Source organism: Protopterus annectens, chromosome 9.part0, assembly GCF_019279795.1.
Source record: "Protopterus annectens isolate FY-2018-M chromosome 9.part0, PAN1.0, whole genome shotgun sequence".
Classification (NCBI taxonomy): Eukaryota; Metazoa; Chordata; order Ceratodontiformes; family Protopteridae; genus Protopterus; species Protopterus annectens.
The window spans coordinates 403,115,438-403,142,837 of NC_056743.1; the positions used below are offsets into that span (position 1 = coordinate 403,115,438).

At 40.5% G+C, this 27,400-nt stretch overlaps 1 protein-coding gene across 2 annotated transcripts in view; it reads right to left on the bottom strand.

Annotated features, from left to right (window-relative positions):
* CCAR2 (cell cycle and apoptosis regulator 2) overlaps positions 1–27,400 on the bottom strand; it is a 2,452,621-nt gene that overhangs the window by 1,236,374 nt on the left and 1,188,847 nt on the right. For both annotated transcript variants that reach the window (XM_044082935.1, XM_044082934.1), the window contains one exon: positions 4,209–4,322. In XM_044082935.1, coding sequence (XP_043938870.1) covers positions 4,209–4,322 — 114 coding nt within the window. The remainder of the gene's footprint in view (positions 1–4,208; positions 4,323–27,400) is intronic.

Below are 27,400 nucleotides of genomic sequence, written 5' to 3' on the forward strand. Positions count from 1 at the left end.
AATCTGAAGCAATCAGTATCATCTTCGGTCTGTCTGCTCTTGCTTTCAAGAGCACCTTGGGCAGAAGAGGCAAAGGTGGGAAGGCGTAAACTGTCCGTGCTGCCCAACTGAAAGAAAGGGCGTCCACTCTCCAGGCCTTTGAATGGAAGGTCCTTGAGCAGAACTTTGTCAATTGATGATTCCTGTGGGAGGCAAAGAGATCTATGTCTGGCCTTCCCCACGCTTGGATTATCTTTGTAAACACTTGAGGATGCAACTTCCATTCGTGTGGGTCTGTCATATTTCTGCTTAGATTGTCTGCCAGCGTGTTTTCCAATCCTGGCAGGTACTGTGCTTGAAGTTCGATTTGCCATTCCAGAGCCAAGTTCCAAAGTGACATGGCTAGCCTGCACAGGGGGTATGAATGTGTTCCTCCTTGTTTGTTTATGTACCACATTACTGTGGTGTTGTCTGTTCTTATCAATAATTGCCCTGAATGCAGGAGGTCCTTGAAAGCTGTAAATGCATTTATCACTGCTAGCATTTCCTTTTGATTGATGTGAAGGTGCTTTTCCTTTTGGGACCATTTGCCCTGAATGCACCTGTCTGTCATGTGTGCCCCCCAGGCGTAGTCTGAGGCGTCTGTTGTGATGACTTGATTTGCTTGAGGCTTGCAGAATGGTAGACTTGTGTTTGTTTGGCATGCTTGGGCCCACCAGAGAAATTCCTGTTGCAAACATGGGATTATTGGTATTATTGTTTCCAAACTGTGGCTGTGTTGAGACCATAGGTTTTTTAGGTACCATTGAAGTTTCCTCATATGCAACTTTGCACATGGGATTAGAAGAATGCAAGATGCCATGAAGCCCAGAGCCTGCAGGATTTTCCTTGCAGTTAGCCTGGTACAATTTGCTAGTATTTTGAAGTACTGAGTTAGTTGCCCCTGTTTTTCTGGCGTAAGATAGGCCATCTGGGTGCGTGTCCAAGTTGGCACCCAGGAAAGTTATTTTCTGAGATGGTGTTAGCCTGGATTTCTCTTTGTTGACTGTGTATCCCAGAGAATTCAATAACCGTGTTACATAAGCCAGATGTTCCAGAAGTACGTGTTTGCTGTCCGCTTGGATCAGGCAATCGTCCAAATAAGAGTAAATTTGCATCCCTTGAAGTCTGCAGTAGGCAATTACTGATGTCAGGCATTTCGTGAATACTCTGGGCGCAGTAGATAAGCCAAAGGGCAATGCAGAGAATTGATAGTGGACTGAACCTGCAAGAAATCTGAGGTATCTTCTGCAGCTTTGTCTGATTGGGACATGCAGGTATGCCTCCTTGAGGTCCAATGTTACCAGCCAAAACTCCTTGCCCAGCATGGGAAGAAGCTGCTGTAAGTTGAGCATCTTGAATTTTGGTACAAGTAGAAATGTGTTTAGGATGGATAAGTCCAAAATGGGTCTCCAGTCGGTTCCTTTCCTTGGTACCAGGAATAGTCTGGAATAAAAACCTTGACCTTGTTCGTGAGTAGGTACCTCTTGAATAGCTTTCATGTCCATGAGCTTTGAAATTTGTATTTGAGCCTCTGCCCTTTGATTGTGTGGCAGGTTCGGCATGCCTCTCATTTTTGGAAGAATGTGAAAATGAAATCTGTAGCCTCTGTTTATGATGTCCAGGATCCATTTGTCTGTTGTGATAATATGCCAATTTCTTGTAAATAATGCCAGCTTTCCTCCCAAGGGTGCTGTCAGCTGAGACTTGCTTGGCATGGAAATGAGGGAGTCATTGGTTTTGTTTCCTGTATTGTTGTGCACTGTCTTCGCCACCTCTTGGTGCTGGAGTTTGCCATTGTCTGCCTCTATATGATCCTTGAGATTGTCCTCTGCCCCTTGTGCGCCTGTATCTACCTCTTTGGGGTTTGTCCGTGGCTGGAAAGGACCAGTTTTTTGAAGGCCAATTTCTGCTAAAACGTGGTGGTTGAACCTGTAGAAAAGCTTTAACAGTTTGCATAGATTTAGCTTTTTCTTCCATTTTCCGTAGTATCTCCTCAGCATTAGTACCAAATAATACATCCTTTTGTAAAGGAGCATCTAGTAGTTTAGCTTTAACATGATCAGGCAAGGTTTGTTCCCTAAGCCAGGCATGTCTATGAATGACTGATCCTGTAACAGCAGCTCTACTTGAGGCCTCTAGAGCATCATAGCCACATTGTAAGGTGTGTTTACCCACTTGTTCTGCACTATGCATCATATCCTGCAACTCCTTCAAATCTGGTTGTTCAGGTTGTGACATTTTATTCCTTAATTGTGATAACAGAAACTGCTGATATTTAAGCATATGGAACTGACAATTTAAGGCCCTCATGGCTAGGGTGGCCGAGGTATATACCTTTTCCCCACCTTTCTAAGGATCTAGACTCTCTTTCGGAAGGTAGTGGATTCTTAGCAGTAGAGGCCTTCATTCCCTTGGGGCCTTGAGAAATGGTTTCAGGGTCAGCATTATGGTTTTTGTAAAGAAATTGGTGAGAGTTAGGAACTCTGTAGTACCTATCAGGCTTGACTAGGGCAGGAGGCAGGGAATCCGGATTAAGGCAAGCCTCCGAGTAAACATCATCAAGTATGTCCAAGACAGGAGGTATCGCCAGAGGTCTGTGCTGAGGTAGCAAAAGGAATTCCCTAAGTCTTTTCTTGGAATCAGAAAAGTCTTGGCCTTCCCAATGGAAGTGTTCCCTCAAGGTATGCAAGGTTTCCCCAAAAGAAAAATCCTCTGGGGGAGATGCAGAAGGAATGGACTGCTCTGCATCAGAATCTTCAAAAGGGGAGTACGAGTGTTCCTCTTCATCAGAATGTTCTGAAATAATGGAGCCCTGGTCAGAAGAGGGAGAATCTTCCTCCACTCTGGGTCTCTTGTCCGGAGGGGGTTGGGAACCCCCGATAAGAGTAATTAAATCCTCAGCCATTTTTAGCATCTGCTTTTTAGGCATGGGGCCTGGAGATGGGCCCTGTGCAACAGGCCTCTTGGGATGCATGGCTGATTTGGACTTAGTAAATGCCTTTATGGAAAAGGAAGATGAGGGTCTAAAGACACCATGGGTGGAAGTGGACCTGTCCACATTAGGAGGCTCAACACTCACAGTGGCTTCGGTAACTGTAGTCTGGATATGGGCCGAGGCACCTGCGGTCTCGGTTACAAAAGACACCGCCAGAGAAGTGTCGTCGCCTGAGAACCGGACCACGTGTAGCCGGTTTTGCCGTGGTGTCGGTGGAGACCGCGGACCTCGCGTGTCGGTCTTTGTCCTTGCGTTTTTTGGACAAAATGGTAGTCAGAGTCTCTGACGACATTTTATAATCAAAAGCTTTACCAAAAAAGTGCTGGGCGAACTCCACCCGACGCTTAATAGTGCGTTTATTTAAAGTAGCGCAAAGGCGACAGCCCGAGACGTCGTGGTCTGGGCCTAAACAAGGTATGCAGAGGGAATGGAAATCTTTATGCGGTATTTGCTTCCCACAAGAAATACAATTGTTAACTTTGTCTGACATCAGTCTGAGGCAAGAAAAGTTTCCCCAACGGGGTACTTAGCTTTAAAGAACACTTCGGTTTCCAAATTTTCGTAATTTCAGGAGCTGGCCGACCGGCACTTGCGAACTGCTTCTGCTTCGGGCACCGCGCGGCAAAAAAGACTGAAGAAAATGGCGTCGGCTGTGTCTTATATACCCCTGTCGCACTGACGTCAGGAAGGAAGGCGACAGCAACCGACGCCGAACCTGGACTTTGGAATTCGGCCGACCGAGGACCCGCCTGACGGCAGAGAACCCATCTGTGATTACTGCAGCTGTATGCATGATGAACATCTAATATGATGTCCTATGGTTCTGCTGAAAACAGACCATGCTTCCCGGCTAGTACAGGAAGAGCAAGTTGGTGAGAGGCCAAGTTGTTGAAAGTACTGTGCACAATCACAAAATACAATACTACTCACAAAACAGACTTGCCCCCCCCCCCCCCAAAAGCAAAATACTTTTTTATTGTACATGTCTTGTGAATAAGATTTATTATCAAATGAGTTTTCAATAAAATGGGTCCAACCATTTGGGATTCAATCAAATGACACACTATAAACTTCATGACTTACATTAACTGCATGGTTCTGTTATGAATAATCTACAGAAAAAACTCAAGTCAGTCAGAAGAATGAGAGAGTATTAACGATGAATTCTAGTTTGATTTCTGCAGTAGCTTACCTTTATAAGTTTTGAAGGGTGATGGGGGCCTCCTTTCTTATCCTGAACACCATCAACAAATTGTAAGCATTCTCGGGCTATCCCTTCGAACTCTGGGCAATCCAACAGGAGAACCTGCCAAATTAAAAGTCAAAACAATTAGTAAGAAAAATATTCTCAGCTACCCAACCTAAACACAATCACACAGATCACAGCTTTCTCTACTGCAAAAGGCAAAATGTCACACTATTAAAACAGCCCAATAATCTAAGAAAGGGCCCTGTGTAATCATTTATCCATAAAACTTCAGACACCTCAAAGACATCAGCTGTACAAATCAAATGATACATCAAGAGAAAGTTGAGAAATTTCTAATGGCAGAAAGTAAACTTTTTCCATACATAATATATCAATACATTAATTAACAAATGTACTATGTGAAACAGTTTAAGCATTACATTCCTAGTATGCTTAATCATACCTTACAGCAACTGTTACAGAAACCCTTACAGCAAAACTACAAATCAATACCTTCAAAGCCATTTATTTAATATGCTCCTACCTTCCCTCCTGGAAATATCAATACCCTTGAAAACATCCTTAGCTGGCTCTCTACTTACCCCAAGAAAGCATAGTACTGGGTGACTAATATTGACTGGACTACCTGTATCTCATCTAACCCAACAACCCATAAAAACCTATATGGCTTTTCCCAAACTATTACCTCCCCTACTAGAATCCATAAACCTAATAACAAAGAAATCACCTTAGATTGGATCCCTGTTAACAACCATCCCTTGTCTTACGAAGCAGGCACCCTTCCAGATGACATTAGTGACAATGCTCTAACCTTTCTATGCAGACAAAAGATCAGCATTCCCTAACTCTAACTTATTTAGAACTACTCGGTTTAAACAGTTTAATCAAGAAAGCTTTCAAAACGAACTTAAGGCATGTGACTGGTCACCTCTAAAATACCTACCACTAGAGGAAGCAGTGTTCTATTTCAACACCAAATTCCTACAAATCTTAGACTATCATGCCCCTATTTGATCCATCAGAAACAGCAGAAAAACTGATCCATGGCTTACAAATGAAACCAGACAAAATCATATTAAGAAATAAAATTTGGGCAAAATGGAGAACTACTAAAAATCCAATAGACCACCTACATTTTAAGCAACTAAGGAACTCTAATAAAACTTCTGTACTTCTTGACAAGAAAAACTTCTACTTTCGACTCCAACAAACCCACCAGCACAAACCACAAAAGTTCTGGTCAGGCATAAATAAGCTCTTACAGCCAGGCCACTCCAAAACACCAACCCCAACAGGCTCCACCCATGACAATCCTAAACTTATTACTAATGCCTTCAATACCTTCTTTACTGACGCAATCTAATCCCTAGCCAATTCTTTACCCCCTGTTACCACTAACCTGTCACCCACTTTAACTTGTCTCCCTCATTTCATCTACAACCTGTGCCTACATCTCTTACCTGCACCCTTCTTCAAAGACTTAAACCAGGCACCCCTTCAGCTGACCTCCTACTAGCTGAATATCTACAGAAATCAGCAAAAGCCATAGCCTATCCCATCTCCATACTTATAAACAGAACAATCACCGAAGGAACTATCCCAACTATCTGGAAAATCTCCCATATCATTCCTCTTCATAAGGGTGGAGACTCTACTGAACTCTCTAACTTTCGCCCTATAGCCCTACTCTCTCCACTAGCAAAAATAATGGAGAATTGTATCCACTGACAACTACTAGACCACCTTCTCCATAATTTACTTGCCAACTGTCAACATGGCTTTAGACCATTCCACAGCACAACTTCTGCCCTTCTATCCTTTTCTGATTGTATCAACAAAAATCGTAACAACTCCCTATCATCGGTACTCTTTATTGACCTCTCAAAAGCCTTTGATATGATTAACCATCATCTTCTTTTGGATATAGTTAAATCTCTCTCACTTGATACACAGGCACTACACTGGTTTAAGTCCTACCTAAAAAACAGACAACAAGCTGTGCTCTGAGACAAGGAACTCTCTACACACCTCCCTGTTTCCCTTGTCGTACCTCAGGGCTCTATCTTAGGCCCTCTCCTATGCTCCATTTTTATTAATGATCTAGATCTTACAATTCCTCAAGCCACCTGCATACAATATGCAGATGAGACTATGCTAATTTGCTCTGCTACTTCCTTACCAGAACTCCAATTGCTTACCCAGAATGTACTCAGTAAAGTTGAAAATTGGTTTCTACAACACTGCCTTCTCCTGAACGCCAAAAAAACTAAATTATTGCTCTTCAATCCTACAATAAAGTCCTCTCAATTAGACCTTACAGTGACATCCAAAAATGGTACTGTAATATCTCCAGAACCTACCACCAAACTCTTAGGAGTGATAACTGACCATAATCTTACATTCGACATACACATAAATACCACCATAAAATCAGTTAATAGAAAGCTAGGCACCCTTTACAGAATTAAACCCTACTTTACCCCCACAGCCAGAACTACTATTGCCCACACCCATCTCATCTCCACACTACTCTATGCCTCTCCCATTTATACCAATCTTTCAAAAAGCAATCTTAAACTGGCACTCTCCTATAACAACATAGCTAGATTTGCCACAAACTCCCCATTTGGAACCCACCACTGTCAGAATCTAAAACAACTTGGATGGCTAGAACTCCAAACTCAACTACTATTTCAACAACTTACTATCACACACTATATCATCCTACTATACTCCAATACTAACTAGTCTTATCACCCCCTACAAAAATCTCTCAACCCTTCGCTCAGCCAATAGGTTACTAGTAACTATACATAAATCCAAGAATAAGGCTGGGGACACACTGTTCTCAAACACTGTAGGGAAATCTTGGAACCTGCTCCCCAGGGAACTCTCCCCTCTCTCCTCTACATCTCTATTCAAAAAGCAACTTAAAGAATATCTCCTACCTCACTGGCTATGCCCTTGCACATATCCTGACTAAAACTCTCCTCCATTTTTTTATGCCTAGTTTTTCTTAACACACTCATCCTATCTCCTACTAACCTCTGTGAATATGTGATTTTCAGCCTACTAAAGTTACTACCAACACTGCCTTTCCTTAACCTGCTATTGAGCTTAAAAACTCGCTTAGCAAGTACTCTTCTTTAGAAACAGAACTCTACCTTAGTTTAATCTGCCAAAGAGCTTAAACTTGCTTAGCAAGCTCTACCCTAGTTTCTATTTTGAATTATAGCTTGTGCACAATTGTAAACCATTTTAGTACTATGCTGTTATGTAAAAATCTTGTTTTTCTACTTCTAATTTTGTACTCTGACTAACTGTAGTGGAGCTTTTCTCCCCAGGTCTCTACTGAAAATGGACATATGTCCAGCTAGACTAGCTTGGTCAACAAATGTAAAATAAAAACTAAATAAATAAAAAAAAGGCTGCATGTCACTGGGTCACTTTTTTGCTTTAATAAAATTAGTTTTGCAATAATCTGACAAATGTCACAGATTAAACAAAAAGGATGTGGATTAGGAGCCAATTTTTAAAACGTGACCAAAAAGGACATTTAGAAAGCACATTTCACAATTCGGTAACAGCCCAGATTCTAAGAAGCACCACTTCAGTGCAGTAGTTTTGGGTAAGTAACGCAATTGTAGATATTGAAGTGCATTCACTGTTGCAAATCCTCATCTATGGGATTATCCTGCCAGCACAAAGCCCAAACATCAGCTGATTTATAAAGCAGTACCTTACCTTCAGTGGCTTTGGATGACTCCTTCCCCGTCTGACACCTTTCTTACACCAGTGACATCCTTATGTCTAACAATGTCCTCTTCAAGTCTTTAGCTTCAGTGAGTGTGGTAATCGGTGTTGGTTGATTTTCTTTGTTTTGTGCAAGTAAAATTTCAGTTCTTTATTCATGTCTAACACATTCACAGTTTTCTTTCCTCCCTGAATGGGATTAGCAGCAATAATCTGTTTAACAACAGTCATTTTAAATAGACAAATGGCTGCTGGATCTGCTATGGGGTTGGAAAACAAGCGTCCATAAGTCTAAGGTTGACTATCAGGTAAACCAGACGCAGTGAAAAACATTCTCTAAAGCAGGTAAAACAGATGCACATACATACATATCCAACTGTAACAAAATTGTAATACATTTTCTGTACCACAGGAATTTCATTCTCCTCCCACTGAAAAAACTCTCATCTTTAACTCATTCACTCCGGAGCAGCTCAGAAAAAGCTGCCTGCTTAATTCCACCATAGGAACAACAGTGCAGCCTGAGCTCATTTTCAGAAAATCCATTTCTAAAACCATACAGAAAACAAATGTTCAGAACTCTAAGAGCTAGACTAAAACTGTAAAAGCGAAAGCTGTTCAGCAGACACTGACCTTTCCAACAGTGTAAATGTTGATAGTGCATATCAAAGTCATTATTAAATATTTGGCAAGGAATGTTGATATTGTGCATTTTTTTTTATCTTTTTGGAAAAGCAAAGCACAATATATTGGTCAACGTACCATGTAGACCCACACAATTTGTATTTCATTTGTTAGTACAAATGTCAGCTTTAAAATGATACCTTAACCATTACTGTGTGATGCTCCTTTATGGAGATATTCACAGAAATATGATTAATGTATTTTTCATAATTGATAAAGCACATCTCATCACCTATAACAGACGGAGCCTACATATCAGTGTAGAAGTTGTGCATCTCAATGTCAGCTTCAAAAAGATGCAAAACTTGTGTGATTACCATGCTCCCTTGCAAAGATATGGGCATAATAATGAGATGTATTGTGAATGTATAATTTTCATAATCCTACAAGACTAAAACTGTGATATCTGTAGATGCGTACAGTGCACAGACATAGATCTTTTACCATGTTGTAAGGAGTAACACTGTCTTCAAAATGAGGTAGTACTTGGCACACTGACATGCTCCCTTGCAAAGTTATTTACCAAAATATGAAAAAAATCATAATTTCCATAACCTAAGTCCAAAACAAACTGATATCTGCACATGTGTACAACATACAGGTACAATTCAATTATTTTACCATGTTGGAACTATCAATACTGTCTTCAAAATGAGGTATTACTTAGCACATTCAGATGCTCTCTTTCAAAGTTATTTACCAATATGAATAAAAAAACAATTTCCATAACCTAAATCCGAAACAAACTTTGATAGCTGTAAGTGTGTACAACATACAGGGAAAGTTCTTTTACCATGTTGGAACCAGCAAAACTGTCTTCAAAATGAGGTATTACTTAGCATATTCCAATTCTCCCTTGCAAAGTTATTTACCAAAATGTGAAAAAAATCATCATTTCCATAACCTGGGTCCTAACAAAACTGATATCTGTAAACAACACAACCAACTAGTACTTGTGAACACAAAAAGACCGCGAAACTTGCAGATGTTCTCCTTTTCCAAAACTTTATTCCATAAGCGCTTTCGTAAGGACTAGTATCCAAACTTCCTCAAAGTTACACAAGCAGTCAATGACTTATATACTTATACAATTAATAAATAAAATAAAGCAATTATATAAAAAAACAATTGAATAATTAAACAACTCAATTCCTTTCCTCCTATGGAAAACTATTTACTTTGTATTTCCATATATAATTCATGATTTTATTACTAAATACCTAGACACTAAATTAGTGACTTGAATTAATATAAAATACAAATGAATTAAGTAGAAAAAAAAAAAATATATATATATATATATATATATATATATATATATATATATATATACATACATACATATATACACACTTGTTGTATAATCAAATAAATTAAATACCTGGGGCTATGTTTTTTGTGTTAACCCCCCCACACACACACACACTCTACCTATCTAGCTGTTTAAGTTTCAATATGCATTTAATGGAAGCATATTCATTAAGGCCAGGGTGTGTGTGTGGGTGTGTGTGTGTGTGTGTGGGTGTGTGTGTGTGTGTGTGTGCGTGTGTGTGCAAAAGTTCTAATTTGCCACAACAATTCCTTTTCTTCTAACCTTAATGCCCATGGCCCTCCTCTTTTGTTATATAGTTCCTGGTGCACAATGGCAAACAAAAATTTGTGAGTGGGATGTTGCAATATGTGCCTAGCCAAAGCATTTGTGGTGGTACCTTTACTTATATGATACGTATGCTCGTATATGCGTTGGCGCACTGTCCTGTCTTTCCTATATAAAAGGATTGGCATTGTTGGCATATAGCAGCATAAACAATGCCCTTTGACTCGCAATTAAATTTATCTAATATGTTGTATTCAACATCTCTAATGGTTATTTTAGTGCCCACATGAATATGCTGACACTGATGGCAGTGACCACATTTGTACATACCCATGTTCTTTTTTGTAATTCTACTTGGAAGTTCTAAGATGTCCTTTAAATTTTGTCCACGCCGATAAATAATGTGTGGCAATTTTTCAAACTTTTTGTTGATGTGTGTATCTTCTGCCAGCAGTGCCCAATTCTTATAGATATTTGAAACAATTTTTGCATCCTTTGAAAAAGTTGTGATAAGTGTGGGACCACCCATGTCTAATATGCCTTTAGTATGGGAATTTGTGCATAACAATTTCTATCACCATCCGACTCATGAATAAAATCATGGTATCCATTAAACAGGATAGGTTTAAAATGTCCCATGTTTCTCTTGTTAACCACTTCTTGCCTTATTTTATCAAATAGTCTGGGTGGATAACCTCTACTACTGAACATGGATCTAAGTAACCTACATTCTACTTGGAAATTATCCTCGAAAGGAATCATCCTTGATGCCCTGACCAACTGGCCTTACATAACCGCCTTCTTTTGATGGAAGGGGTGGGCTGCTAGAAAAATGCAAGAAAGTATTGGAATATGTGGGTTTCCTATATATAGTTGTTATAAATCTGTTATGGGCTCTATCTTTTGATATGTACACATCCAGATAGTTGATAGCTTCTGTTTCAAATTGAAAGGTGAAATCCAAAAAGTTAGTGAAACATTTAATCTCTTCTATAAAAACTGGAACTGTGGTATCATCGCCTTTCCAAATGAAAAATATGTTGCCCTGATATCTAGTATACCAGGCAGCATGTTGTTGGAACAAATTGTTTTTAAATAAAAATTCATGTTCCCAATATGCTAAAACACAATTGGCGAAGCTACCACCACAGGGTGCACCCATGGCAACACCTGTAGTTTGTTTATATGCCTGACCATCAAACATGAAATTGTTGTGGAGAACTACTATTTCCAAGACATGTATTTCATCATTATCCATGCATTTGGCATACAATAGATGCCCAACCCAATCTATGCCTTGATCTTGTGGGATAACAGTGTATAAATCTTTCATATCAACTGTTAAAAAATTGTAGTTGGCATTAAATTCTAATTTATTTATGCCTTCTAAAAATCCCCATGAATCTGGGCAAATATGTTCTTCCCCTTTTATGATTGGTTTTAGTTTTCTGTCAACATATTTGTCACAAGCATATACAATAGAGCCTCGTCCATCAATTATAGGTCTAAAAGGCGGATCAGAGACTTTCTTGTGTACTTTAGGACACCCAAAAATGACCGGTGTCTTTAGTGCTGCCATGGTTAAGTAGTGAAGTGTATCCAAATTGATACTACCTTCCAAAAACAGATCGTTAATATAGTTAAAAATTTGCTTATATGCAATATTTTTTTTTTATTTTATTTTACATTTGTTGATCGGGCTAGTCTGACTGGATACATGTCCATTTTCAGCAGAGGCCCGAGGAGAAAAGCTCCACTATATACTAGTAAATAATAAAAACAAAAAAACAGCACAATAAGATACAAATTATAAGCATGTAGAGAACTATTCCCATGTAGCATAGTAACAGTGCAAAAGTAATTTAGCAAAACTATAACAGAGTGAGGATTTCTATTCTAAATTCTTTGCAAGAGTAGGAATAGTACAATTAAAGAAATAAAGTAGTAACTCACACAAGACTCTATTCAACTATTTACAGTATTACCAATTTTGATAAACGTTTTGTGCCAGGGCACTAGTTTTAAGAAGCAGATTTCTACAGCTGGGAGCAACATGTAGATTTAGATACAAGGTGAGATGACAGGTTGCAGTAATATGACAAGGATAAAGAGAAGTTGAATTTATAGGAAAAAGTAATATCCATGTGGATGGTAGGTGAGCTACAGAGGAGGGGTAGTACTAGTGATAAGGACAAGTAGAAGAGTAATGGAGAGAGCTGAAAAGAGAGATGGATGCTGAGGTCAGTCAGGATTCGAGCAAGGGCATAGCCAGTGAGATTTAAAATAGTTCCTTAGCTGTTTCTTGAAAAGTTGTGATGAGCCTAGAGTGGTCAGTTCTATGGGAAGTTTATTCCAGTATGAGCCAATGGCATTTGTAAACAAGGAGTCCCCAGCTTTGTTGTGTGTTTTGAGAGTGGCTACTAGTAGTTTGTTAGCTGAGCGAAGGGAAGTAAGATTCCTGTAAGGGACAACAAGGTTATTTAGTATGGGTGTATTAGAAGGGTAATGGAGAATTTTATAGGTGATAACTAATTGATGTAGGAGAATAAGATTTTGAAGTTCAAGCCAGTCAAGCTTTTTGAGATTAACACAATGATGGTTGTGAAATGGGGAACCTGTGGCAAACCTGGCAATGCTGTGGTAGGCTGTGGCAAGTTTCTGAAGGTTAGATTTTGAAAGGTTTATAAAAGATGGGGAGGCATACAATAATGTAGAGATAAGATGAGTTTGGGCTAGAGACACCCTGGTAGTTGCTGTTAAAAAGGGATTGAGATTATAGAGGGCACCTATCTTTTTATTAACAGCTTTGATGGTTAGGTCAATGTGGTAATCATAGTTTAGTTGAATATCTATTGTAATGCCTAGTAGTTTAGTGGAACAATCAGGTGTAATGATAGTGCCATTGTCGGACACAATAAAAAAGGAGAGAGGGGCAGATTTAAGGGTTGGAGAGAAAAGTAATAATTTTTTTTGGGGGGATTAAGGAGGAGACAGATATCTTGGAACCATTTTTCTGCTGCTGTAAAGACTTTTTGGGTGGAAGAATGAAGTTCAGCTGGAGATACAGCAGAACAGATGAGAGTTGATTTGTCTGCATATTGAATACATGAGGATGTTGGGAGTGAAGAAGACAGGTTATTTATAAATATGGAGAAGAGAAGGGGTCCTAAGATGGATCCTTGAGGGACACCGATAGTGACTGGGAGCTGAGAGGATAGATGGCTGTCCCAAAGGACTGCTTGTTGTCTATCTTTCAGATAAGAGTCAAACCAGTGCAATGCCGAAGATTCAAGTGAGAGAGATTTCAAAGTGTCTAGCAAATGTTGATGGTTGACCATATCAAAGGCTTTAGAGAGGTCAAGAAATAAAGCAGAAGAGTATAGGTTGTTATTGCGATTTTTGTTGATATTGTCTGTGAAGGAGAGAAGAGCAGTAGAAGTGCTATGGAAAGGTCTAAAACCATGTTGGGAGTCTGAAAGTAGGCTATTATGTAAAAGATGATGTAAAAGTTGTTGGTGTATACAACGCTCCATAATTTTAGATAGTGGTGATAATAAGGCTATAGGACGGAAATTAGAAAGTTCATTAGTGTTTCCTCCTTTATGCAGAGGAATGATATGGGAGACTTTCCAGAGGGAAGGGATAGTAGATTCAGTTATTGTTCTGTTAATTAAGATGGAGACTGGGTATGCTAGTTCTGCTGCTGCTAGCTGCAGATATTCAGTTGGTAGTTGGTCGGCTGAAGGAGTGCATGGTTTAAGTTTTGAGAGTAACTTGTGTATATAGGTTGTGGAGACTGCACTAAATGTTAGAGTGGGGGTGTTATTTTGAGGAGAGGTGTTTTTAAGGGAAGTGTGGGGAGTCATGTTCTTTGCTAGACAGGTGACTGTTTCAGAGAAGTTGTTGAATGTATTGGCTATTAAGTTGGGTGGGGTCTGTGCTAAGTTAGCTGGAGTAGGTGTTTTGGTATTCCCTGGATGGAGCAGTTTATTGATTCCTGACCAGAATTTTTTGGGGTTATGATTTTGATTTTCTTGATATTGAAGGTAATAATTTTTTTTTATCAAGATGGGTAAGTTTTTTTGTGGTATTTCTAAGGTGTTTGAAGTTTTGATGGTCAGTTGGGTTTTTAGTAGTTCTCCATTTTGTCCATAGTTTATTCCTTAATAGCATTATTTGCTTGGTTTCTTTAGAAAGCCAAGGGGCAGCTTTGGATCCTGTTCTAATTAAGCGTGAGGGGGCGTGATGCTCAAGAATTTGGAGGAATGTGTTGTTGAAATGGGCAACTGCTTCAAGTGGAAGGTGTTTTAGAGCTGACCAGTTACATTGTTTGAGTTCACGGAGGAAAATAAGAAGGTTAAAGTTGTTTTTGTTACATATAGTACGATAGCTGGCCTGATTGAGATTATTTTTTTTGTTTAGTGATGTAGGTTTAGTGATTAATTTCATTAATACTAATCAACTCATAAAGTACAGTTTTGTACCTACCATAAATGTAGATGTTCGAAGATCCACATTGCTGCAGTCCTAACACTTGGGTAGTCCGCTGTCCCAGTCGGCCCGAATACCAAAGTATAAGGCTGACGTCGGTCAAGGCGCATTTGTCTGACATCAGGACGCCAGGGTACAAATGCGCATGACCGACGTCATATCCTCAGTCTTTTCTTGCCCCAGATGTCAGAAGACCCTAAAAAGATAAGGCCAAAACCAAAAAACACCAAACACTCCTGTACCTAATATATGTACAATATATACAAATTTACAAAAATAGAACCCCACCCACACAACCACCCCTAAACACAGAGGGGAAGGAGGGAGGGTAAATTGGACTGCAGCAATGTGGATCTTCGAACCTCTACATTTATGGTAGGTACAAAACTGTACTATGTTCTTCATCTCACATTGCTGCAGTCCTAACACTTGGGTAGAATCCCAAAGCAGAGGTAAGGGAGGATGGCTAAACTATAATGAAGCAGGAGCTGCCAAAATGCCCTGCAACACAGCAGTGGCAAAACCAGCCCTGGATTTAGAATAGAGAGGAAGGTGGTAATGCTTGGAGAAAGTATGCACTGAACTCCAAGTAGCTGCCTCCAAAATATCTTTAGTTGCCACCCCCCTTAGAAATGCTGTTGAAGTGGCAGTAGCCCTCGTGGAATGAGGCCTAATCCCAGCTGGAATCTCCTTGCCATGATGGGAATAACAGAATGCAATGCAAAACCCAATCCACTTAGATATAGTTTGTTTTGACACAGGCTTGCCCTGGGAACTCAAAGCAAAAGAAACAAACAACTGCTGAGACTGCCTAAAATCCCTAGTCCTGCTTAAATAATAACGCAACTGCCTGTGTACATCTAAAGTGTGCAAAATCTTTTCCCCTTATTTTGGGGATTTGCATAAAAAGTAGGCAAATGAATAGTTTGGTTTAAAGCCACACTAGAAGCCACCTTAGGCATAAATGAAGGATTAGTACGTAATGATACCCTATCCTTATGAAAAATCAAAAAAGGCTCAACCGCCATAAGGGCCTGCAATTCAGAAACCCTTCTTGCAGAAGTAATGGCCAACAAAAAGCAGTCTTCCATGACAAGTATTTCAATTCAGCAGTAGCCCGAGGCTCAAAAGGTTGTAGAGTAAGTTTCTCCAACACAAAATTGAGGTCCCAAGCAGGAGTAGGAGCTCTACGTGGGGGTCTTATATTCTTTGCCCCTCTAAGAAATTGCTTGAACAAAGGATGAGAAAACAATGGTGGATCACAATCATAGTGAGCTGAAATTGCTGCAGCATGAATCTTAATGGAAGAGAAAGACAAACCTTTGTCCAATAACTCAGTAAGATACTGAAGAGCCACACTCAAATTAGGCTCAGAAACATCCAAATCCTTTGCTGCACTCCAAAATAAAAATCTCTTCCATTTTTCTGCATACACTTTACGTGTACTAGGCCTTCTGGCTTCCATAAACACATTCAAAACTTGTTGAGGAAGTTGAGACCTGCTGTGGTTCAAAACAGAATATGCCAGGCTGTTAGATGAAGAGAGTGAAGCTTGACATTGAGGAGATGACCGTCCCTCTGAGACAAAAGGTGTGGAATTTAAGGTAAAGGCCATGGAGGCTTCCTTACCAGATTCCTCAGTAATGGGTACCAGTGCTGCCGAGGCCAATCTGGAGCTATCAAAATCATCCTTGGCTTGTCTTGTCTGACCTTTAGGAGTACCTTTGGGAGGAGAGGCAGAGGTGGAAAGGCATACACATGAAGATTTTCCCAACTGAACGAAAGAGCATCCACTTTCCAAGCTGTGTGATGAAACCTTTTCGTGCAAAACTTTGGCAGCTGGTGGTTTAGTGGAGAAGCGAACAGATCTATGTCTGGAGTTCCCCAGGACACTGTCAATTGTCGAAATACATGAAGATCCAGTTTCCACTGTGGGGATCCATGATTTGCCTGCTTAACACATCTGCTAAGGAGTTCTGTGCTCCTGGCAGAAACCTTGCCTGTAGATTTAGCTGCAAGCTGAGCGCAGTCTCCCACAAAATCATTGCTTGCCTGCATAGAGGATAAGAATGTGTTCCCCCTTGCTTGTTGATGTACCACATGACAGTAGTGTTGTCTGTTAGAATCAACACCTGCCCTGGAAGAAGTAACTCCTTGAAAGCCATTAATGCAAACTGGACTGCTAACATCTCCTTCATGTTGATATGTAGATGCTGTAGTCTGGCAGGCCACTTGTCTTGTATCCACTTTCCATTCAGATGAGCTCCCCAAGCTATGTCTGAGGCATCTGTCGTTAGACTCTGACTCGCCTCTGGCCGGGTCACAGAGAGTCCCTTGTTTAGGTGACATTCCTGAGCCCACCACAAAAATTCCTTTTGAATGCAAGGTATTATTGGAATGACAGTGTCCAAATCCTGGCAGTGCTGTGTCCATACATTTTTTAGATACCATTGCAGCTTCCTCATATGCAGTTTGGCATTGGGAAGCACCAGAATACAAGATGCCATGAACCCTAATGCTTGAAGGACTGTCCTTGCAGTCAGCACGGACTGATGAGATAGTTGATGGAAGTAAAGGGAAAGACTCTTTTGTTTGTCCGGGGTTAAAAAGGCCATCTGGGCTGCTGTATTCAGTCTCACACCCAGAAAGCACATGTCTTGAGAGGGTACTAGACTGGACTTTATTTCGTTCACAGAATACCCCAGGCATCTTAGCACTGCTATCACATATTCCAGATGCTGAAGAAGCTCGTCCTTTTCTTGAGCCAGAATCAGACAGTCGTCCAAGTAAGGATAGATTTGTATTCCTTTTAGCCTGAAAAAGCTACAACTGGAGCCAGAACTTTGTGAATACTCTGGGCAGTAGATAAGCCAAAGGGCAATGCAGAGAACTGATAATGGGAATTTCCAGCTCGATATCGCAGATACTTCCTGCAACTGAGTCTGATAGGCACATGAAGGTAAGCCTCCTTGAGATCTAAAGTTACCATCCAGTGATCTTTGCCCAGCAGAGGTAAAAGCTGTTGTAACGCCAACATTTTGAACTTGGGAATGTCCAAATAAGTGTTGAGGATAGACAAATCCAAAATTGGTCTCCACGTGTTCCCCTTTTTTGGTACTAGGAACAGGCGAGAATAAAATCCTAGGCCCCTTTCTGGCACAGGAACCGGCTGAATGGCCCCTATCTGGAGCAACAGAGAAATTTGCTTGTGAGCCTCTTTTCTTTGTATAGGAGGAATGTCTGGCATGCCTTTGAATGGAGGCAAGGTATGGAAATAAAACCTGTAACCGTGGTGAACGATATCCAATACCCATCTGTCTTGGGTAATAACACTCCAATTTTCTTTGAAAAGTGCCAGCCTTCCTCCCAAAGGTGCTGCCAGACGAGAAGGCTCTGGCAGCTGAAAAGGCAAGTCATTGGGTCTGCTTACGAAAGGACTGACCCCTGCCCTCACCAGAAGACTGGGCAGGCGAACTGCCTGTTCTAGGCCTAAAAGAACCTTGAGCTCTGCCCCTACCACGCCTAGATCTACCCCTAGACTGAGAATCATAAGAAGGATAAGTCCACCCCTTAGTAGGCCAATTTCTACTAAACTTTGGAGGCTGAACCTGCAAAAAATCTTTAACAGTCTACATAGACTTAGCCTTGTCCTCCATTTTCTTTAAAACTGTTTCCACAGGCGCACCAAACAACACATCAGATTGTAAAGGAGCATCTAAAATCCTTGTCTTTACATGTTCAGCTAAATTCTGATCCCTCAGCCAGGCGTGCCTGCGAAGAACAGAACCAGTGGCTGCCACCCTCGAAGAGGCCTGTACAGCATCAAAACCACATTGCAAGGAATGCTTACCCACCTGTTCAGAAACATGAACCAAATCCTGCAACTCTTTACACTCAATACCTTCCGCCAGAGCATCTACCTTAGACTTCAATTGTGAAAGGAGATAATTTTGGTATTTCAACATGTGAAACTGGCAATTCAAAGCCCTCATGGCTAAAGTGGAAGAAGTATACACCTTTTCCCCATCTATCCAAAGCCCTTGCCTCTTTATCAGAAGGAACAGGATTTTTAACAACAGAAGCCTTAACCCCTTTAGGGCCCTGAGAAACAGTTTCTGGGTCTGCCCTAGGACTCTTAAAAAGATACTTATGAGCTTCAGGCACCCTATAATACCTGTCCGGTTTAACTGGGGCAGGAGGCAAAGAATCAGGGTTCAGGGAAGCCTCTGCAAAAACATCCTCTACCACATCCAGAACAGGAGGTATAGCTAAAGGCCTATGCTGGGGTAGAAACAAAAATTCCCTAAGCCTTTTCCTAGAATAAGAGAAATCTTGACCTTCCCATTTAAAATGCTCCCTCATGGAATGAAGAGTCTCTGAAAAAGAAAAATCCTCAGGAGGAGAAGCCGAAGGTGTAGAGTCATCTACATCAGAATCAGAATAAGGAGGATACTCCTGCAAGACTTCAGCCGAAGACTCAGAAGCCTCCGAACACTGCTCAAAACTCTCAAGCTCAGGTTCCACCCTAGGCCTCTTATCAGGGGGGGGGGGTAAAGAACCTCTAATCATAGTAATCAAATCTTCTGCCATTTTAAGCACATGTTTCTTAGGCAGAGACCCTGAAGAACTAGGGGACACCCCCACTGAAGTTAACCCTGGCCGGCCTCTAGAAGGAGCCTTGGAAACAGAAGGGGAGGGCCTAACCACCTTAGGAAGGGAGGGGAGAACAGCTACCTGAGAAGCCCCTTCAGCCTGGCCTACCTCCTGAGAGGACACATCTTGTAACAGAAAAGTCTCTCCCTGAGAATCCAAAGGAACTTCTGGTAGAACCACCGGCTCCACCGAGCCCTCTAAAGAACCGACGTCCGGGACAGACGGTTCTTCTACCCTAGGCTTCGCTGCTTTGTCTTTGCGCTTTTTAGACGAAGCGGGCGTCGGAGCATCCGACGGCATGTTGTAATTACAACGCTTCCCAAAAACTAACCTGGCACAATCTAATCTTCTCTTAATAGTGCGTTTGTTAAATCTAGCACAAGAGCGACAGCCAACAACGTCGTGCTCAGGCCCTAAGCAAGGTATACACAATGTATGGTAATCTCTATGAGGTATCTGTTTCCCACAAGAAATACAGTTATTCACTTTTTCTGACATCCGTTAAATACTGAGGCAAGAAAAACAAAATATTCCCCAACGGGTACTTAGCCAACTTTGATTCGGTCTGAAACTCCGACTTCAGAAAATTTCAGAACGCCAACCTGCACTCGCAATACTGCTTCTGCATCGGACCATGCGGCAAAAAAGACTGAGGATATGACGTCGGTCATGCGCATTTGTACCCTGACGTCCTGATGTCAGACAAATGCGCCTTGACCGACGTCAGCCTTATACTTTGGTATTCGGGCCGACTGGGACAGCGGACTACCCAAGTGTTAGGACTGCAGCAATGTGAGATGAAGAACATCAGTCATCTTCCAAAACATCATGCATCTTTTGTATATAATCATGTTCATGCATAAATATAAGCCCCCCTCCCTTATCGGGTTTCATTACCCGAATTCTGTGTAACTTCAGGGACACCAAAAAGTCCAGCTCATCTGGAGTTATATCACTAGTAGTTTTCTTAGAAATGATACTGCGTATACCATCTTTCAAATCCATTTCACAAATGCGGTCAAACAGTGCTATAGTAGAGTGTAGTGGTGGGTTGAACAAACTCAAAAGTTTCAAATCATGTGTTAAAGCAAGGTGTATTGCCCATTGACACTGTTAAATTAAGTTTACAAGTGAAACATTTCAAATCCAAAATGGCTTTTGCTAAATCAGCCCTTTTGTCGGGCACAAAAGAAAGTCCCCTAGATAAAAAAATCAACAAAACACACATCCAACTGAAAATTAGTATAGTTAAAAACTTTCAAGTCACCTTGGGAGCTCAATGTAATCAAAGGGCTAGCAAGTGAGCCATGGGCTACCTCCTCCAGTGATTCTGCTTCTTCCGTTGCTGTCCCTGACTGCTGGAATTCTGTTGTGCCAGAGTAGCTTTCTGGCGAGCACCCTGAAAACCCTGTCCATTCATATTATTTGATGTGAACCCTGGTGTTTGTCGTGGCCCATCGCCATTTTTAATTCTCTCGCTCCGCCTAACCTGTGGAGGTTGGATGTTGTTGTCAGAGCCTTTGTCCTCGCAAACGTTGTCAAAGGGGCGTGAATAATGGTTAACCTCCAGTGCCAATGAAATTAGATACTTGTGGAGGTAAAGGATAAGCATTGCCTTTTTCATAGGCATAGATATCCCTATTCAATTTTTTAGTTTTCTCCTCAATGCTTCTCTTAATAACCACATCAATAGATGAAAAAATTCGACCATAATCGAATTTATACCTGGGGAATTCTGTATCTAATGTTTTTCTCCAGGATCTCTAGTTTGCCTTTAAGAGTAGCTACTTGTATGTCATAATGTTTTATGAGGATACCTAGGAATTCCATGCCTTGTCTGTCGAATAAGCTAATAAGCTCTAGATGGAAACTAGATTTTGGAATAAATCCGACAGGATACCTCCACTGACGGAGACCCTTAGGTACTACCCTTTTATTGATGCATTGTTGCAGATAACTAACTTCCAACTGTAGCTTCCGGTATTTTAATAGCTTCTTGTCAAAGTCATTCAAGTTCGCTATTATGTTAGAATTGTTGCTGACCGGACAGCTTGGAGTGTGTAAATTGTTATCTTGGTCACCACCAAAAAAGGTTGGGGTTTTTAGATATTCGCCAAGGACAGGTAACATGTTAAATGTATTTTGTAGTTGTCCTTCACTGTCATTTTGATTCAAGCCGTGATCAGATGTTATAGTGCCAATTCTGGTAGCACTGTTCATATTTTCACGGCTGTTTGATACTTGAAAATGGGACAAACCTTGTCCATTGGGAATCGAGCTGTTTAACGAATTGGTAGGCAGACAGAAGCCACTATTTCTCTCATTGTCAAGTTCTCTAGACAGAGTATCCACTCTGCCTAGCAGTTGTTGCACCAAAAGGGTCAAATTGCCCACAGCATTCGCTTCGTTGTTGGTGCTCACAGGTGGACTGACTTCATCTTGTGAAAATAAGGATTGTGAGGAGATACCTGCACCATTTGCCATATAACTTCAGAAACTTGAAAACAACACAACCAACTAGTACTCGTGAACACAAAAAGACAGCAAAACTTGCAGATATTCTCCTTTTCCAAAACTTTATTCCATAAGCGCTTTCGTAAGGACTAGTATCCAAACTTCCTCAGACAAATTTACACAAGCAGTCAATGACGTATATACTTATACAATTAATAATCAATAAAGCAATTATATAAAAAAAACAACTGAATAATTAAATAAACTCAATTCCTTTCCTCCTATGGAAAACTATTTACTTTGTATTTCCATATATAATTCCTGAAGTTGCACAGAATTCGGGTAATGAAAGCCGATAAGGGAGGGGGGCTTATATTTATGCATGAGCATGATTATATACAAATGATGCATGATGTTTTGGAAGATGACTGTTATGAGTTGATTAGTATTAATGAAACTAATATTGCATATAAGCAACTTTATAACCATATTAACGATATGTTTTTGGAAGGTAGTATCAATTTGGATACACCACTACTTAACCATGGCAGCACCAAAGACACCGGTCATTTTTGGGTGTCCTAAAGTACACAAGAAAGTCTCTGATCCGCCTTTTAGACCTATAGTTGACAGACAAGGCTCTATTGCACATGCTTGTGACAAATATGTTGACAGAAAACTAAAACCAATCATAAAAGGGGAAGAACATATTTGCCCAGATTCATGGAGATTTTTAGAAGGCATAAATAAATTAGAATTTAATGCCAACTACAATTTTTTAACAGTTGATATAAAAGATTTATACACTGTTATCCCACAAGATCAAGGCATAGATTGGGTTAGGTATCCATTGTATGCCAAAGGCATAGATAATGATGAAATACATGTCTTGGAAATAAGCTTACAACTAGTTCTCCACAACAATTTCATGTTATTTGATGGTCAAGCATATAAACAAACTACAGGTGTTGCCATGGGTGCACCCTGTGGTGGTAGCTTCGTCAATTGTGTTTTAACATATTGGGAACATGAATTTTTATTTAAAAATGATTTGTTCCAACAACATGCTGCCTGGTATACTAGCTACCAGGACGACATGTTTTTCATTTGGAAAGGCGATGATACCACAGTTCCAATTTTTATAAACTTTTTGGATTTCACCTTTCAATTTGAAACAGAAGCCATCAACTATCTGGATGTGTACATATCAAAAGATAGAAACCCATAACAGATTTAGAACAACTATATATAGGAAACCCACATATTCCAATACTTTCTTGCATTTTTCTAGCAGCCACCCCTTCCATCAAAAGAAGGCGGTTATGAAAGGCCAATTGGTCAGGGCATCAATGATGATTCCTTTCGAGGATGATTTCCAAGTAGAATGTAGTTTACTTAGACCCATGTTCAGTAGTAGAGGTTATCCACCCAAACTATTTGATAAAATAAGGCAAGAAGTGGTTATCAAGAGAAACATTAACAAGAGAAACATTGGACATTTTAGACCTATCCTGTTTAATGGATACCATGATTTTATTCATAAGTCGGATGGTGATAGAAATTGTTATGCACAAATTCCCATACTAAAGGCATATGAGACATGGGTGGTCCCACACTTATCACAACTTTTTCAAAGGATGCAAAAATTGTTTCAAATATTATCTATAAGATTTGGGCACTGCTGGCATAAGATACACACATCAACAAAAAGTTTGAAAAATTGCCACACATTATTTATCGGCGTGGCCAAAATTTAAAGGACATCTTAAAACTTCCAAGTAGAATTACAAAAAAGAACATGGGTATGTACAAATGTGATCACTGCCATCAGTGTCAGCATAGTCATGTGGGCACTAAAATAATCATTAGAGATGTTGAATACAACATATTAGGTAAATTTAATTGCGAGTCAAAGGGTATTGTTTATGCTGCTATATGCCAACAATGCCAATCCTTTTATATAGGAAAAACAGAAAGGACAGTGCGCCAACGCATATACGAGCATACTTATCATATAAGTAAAGGTACCACCACAAATGCTTTGGCTAGGCAAACATTGCAACATCCCACTCACAAATTTTTGTTTGCCATTGTGCACCAGGAACTATATAACAAAAGAGGAGAGCCACGGGCATTAAGGTTAGAAGAAAAGGAATAATTGTGGCAAATTAGAAATTTTGTGGACACACACACACCCTGGCCTTAATGAATATGCTTCCATTAAATTAATTTTGAAACTTAAACAGCTAGATAGGTAGAGACTGTGTGCGTGTGTGTGTGTGTGTGGGGGGGGGGGGTTAACACAAAAAACATAGCCCCAGGTATTTCATTTATTCAATTATACCACAAATATTTGTATATATGTATATATATATATATATATATATATATATATATATATATATATATATATATTTTTTTTTTTTTCTCTCTACTTAATGCATTTGTATTTTATATTAATTCAAGTCACTAATTTAGTGTTGACGTATTTAGTAATAAAATCATGAATTATATATGGAAATACTAAGTAAATAGTTTTCCATAGGAGGAAAAGAATTGAGTTGTTTATTCAATTTTTTTATATAATTGCTTTATTGTTTTATTTATTAATTGTATAACTATATAAGTCATTGACTGCTTGTGTATCTTTGTCTGAGGAAGTTTGGATACTAGTCCTTACGAAAGTTCTTACAGAATAAAGTTTTGGAAAAGGAGAACATCTGCAAGTTTCGCTGTCGTTTTGTGTTCACGAAAACTGATATCTGTAAATGTGTACAGCATTCAGAACCAGTTGTTTTACCATGTAGACACACATGACTGCATTCTTGATGTAGCCAACATACTGCTGAATGGTACATGCAAAGAGAAAAAGCAAGGTAAGGACTAATGATCCCAGGACAGGTATGGGACTTCAGTGGCAGGCAAGGCCATCTGATCTGTCTGATAGCTGTGCTGGCTACCCACTCAGACAGCTGATACCACTACAGTCTTACGATCTCCTTCAGTGTCAGCTGTCTTCCTTACCTATGCCTTTTCTCTTTACAAGTGTCCATTCAGCAATGGACCTAGGGGTTCAAGTTCTGTATTACTAAGCCCTTCTGTCATCTAAACTCTACACATGCCTAGTACTGCAGGATGGTCACTGACATATTAGACTGTACGTGCTAGCACTCTCCTGAAACAGTTGTTCTTTCTCAGCATCTTCACCAGCTCCTTACCACAGTTATTTGCCAAACTCAGAAAAATATATTTTACACAACACATTTCACAATACAGTTTTACTTACCATACTAGTCCCTACTTGGTCATGGGTGTTTTCCATTCTTCTCACAAGCTGCATATTACCAATCCTGTATAGCTCTCCTCACGCCACTGTGGAGGTCAGTCAAGAACAACGCAGTGCCCTCCTCAGGTGAACGCCATCCCTTCTGAACAGGTGAAAATCTTCTGCGGTGATGCTGTCATGACAGATTGTAGATCCACCGACCCTGTGCATCAAGCCATGCATGAACCCATTCTGTAAACATCTGGCCTTGTGCGCTGCCCGTTGACTGTTTGCTGTTTTCCATATCTATTGAGGAATTATGTCAGACAACGCAAAATGACAACATGGCCACCATGACTGCAGGTGTTCAAAAATTGCTCTGATTTGAAACCGTAGCCTTCCGAATGGTTGACTGATGACATCATTCCCTCCAATGTGCAGCACAAAGATGTCTGGCTCAGAGTAGATGGAACACTTCTCTTCCAAAAACTGCAGTACTCCGCTCCAATGCATACCTCTTCTTGCAATCCAGTAGACTTTCACACTAGATGTGGGGAAGCTCAAGTTGTAGTGGTCGTCACTTACAGAGACATGGCTGGCAGCCCAGTGAATGTAGGAATGGCCACATACCCACACTCTCACTTGTCGTTCTCCTGCTCATGAAGCCATGTCAGTGTGAGAAGGTGGACAAACCTGCACAGGAAAGAAAATGCAAACAGATTACTAGTGATGTTTGACAGGTGTATTGGAAGACTACATATATGCGTACATCGTATGCATTACCTGGTTAGCCCATCCAAATCTTCACTCCTATCCACAGGGGCACTATTCTTTTCATAAGGAAGTGGTGATGCTACAGAGGTACATACCGACCACCCATGAAAACACCAAACTACACACAATGACTGACAAGGGGGCACAGAGAGGGCACATGTAAATGGAAAAAGCAGGGTAAGGACCGCCACTCCACTAATATTTAAAAAGAACAAACTGAAAATGTATCCCTGTCATAACTCTCAAGTGTCCTGATTTTCGCAGGATGTCCATATTTTGCCTCATAGATTTGTTACATTTCTTGAAATTGTACAAACGACAGAAAAAAAGTGGTGGTGGGGGGTGGATAGCAATGACTCCAAGTAGAGAAAAATCTGACTTGCGCAATGATCAATGTGATAACGATTTCTACTTATGTGAATAACGGTGACAGCTGCTGACAGTTTTGCCTGAGAAGTGATGACTCAGTGCTACATTGTAACTGCACTGTGATAATGACGTGCAAAGTTATGCATGCTCAGACACAGGTGATAATTGCTGCACATAACATAGGCATAAGTACCATGTTCCATCATAGCCTCAACCTCAGGCTTTGTCCCCACTGAATGGTGCACAGCAACGCTTATCCCACTCCACAAAGGGGAAGCCACCACGGACCCCGGGAACTACTGCCCCATTAGCATGACAAGCCTGGTCTGCAAGGCTATGGACCGTATCATCATGGAACTTATAAACAATGACATTGGTAATCTCCAAACCCTGGATCCTACCCAGTTCGGGTTTGTAAAACGCAGATCATGTCTCCTAAAACCTGACAGACTTCTTTGAAGCGGTCACCAAAGCCGTAGATGAGGGTAAGGTGGTTCACACAGCCTATCTAGATCGCCAAGGCTTTCAACACCATCCCCAACTCTGGAATTATAGATAAACTCACTAAACTAGGTATAAATCCCTATGTCACAAGATGGGTTGCCAACTGGCTCACTGACAGAACCCACACTGTGAAAGTAGCAGACTCTAAATCCAACTTAACAGTGACAAGTGGAGTACAACAAGGTTCAGTCCTAAGTCCTCCCCTGTTTGGTATCTACTTCTCTGAAGTACAAGCTAACACAGAAGGTCTTTGGCTAACAAAGTTCGCAGATGACTGCAAACTAGGAGCCATAATCAAAAACTCCTAATGATGTGGACATCCTACAAAAGAGCCTCACTGAGACAAATGCTTGGTGTCAAAGCCATGGTCTCAAACTCAATGCCAAAAAGTGCATTGTCATCCCTTTTGGTAACAACTCTGTACCCATGAACTACCACATAGGCGGTAGTGTACTTAACACCTAAAGTGTGATAAGAGACCTTGGGACACAGGTGGACAGTAGTCGCTCCTTTGATAATCACACCGCCACATTAGTCAGAAAATCCTTCTACGTAGCACACCTCATCACAAAAGGTTTCTCATCCAGGAAAAAAAGAGGTCATTGTTCGCCTCTACTCATCACTCATTAG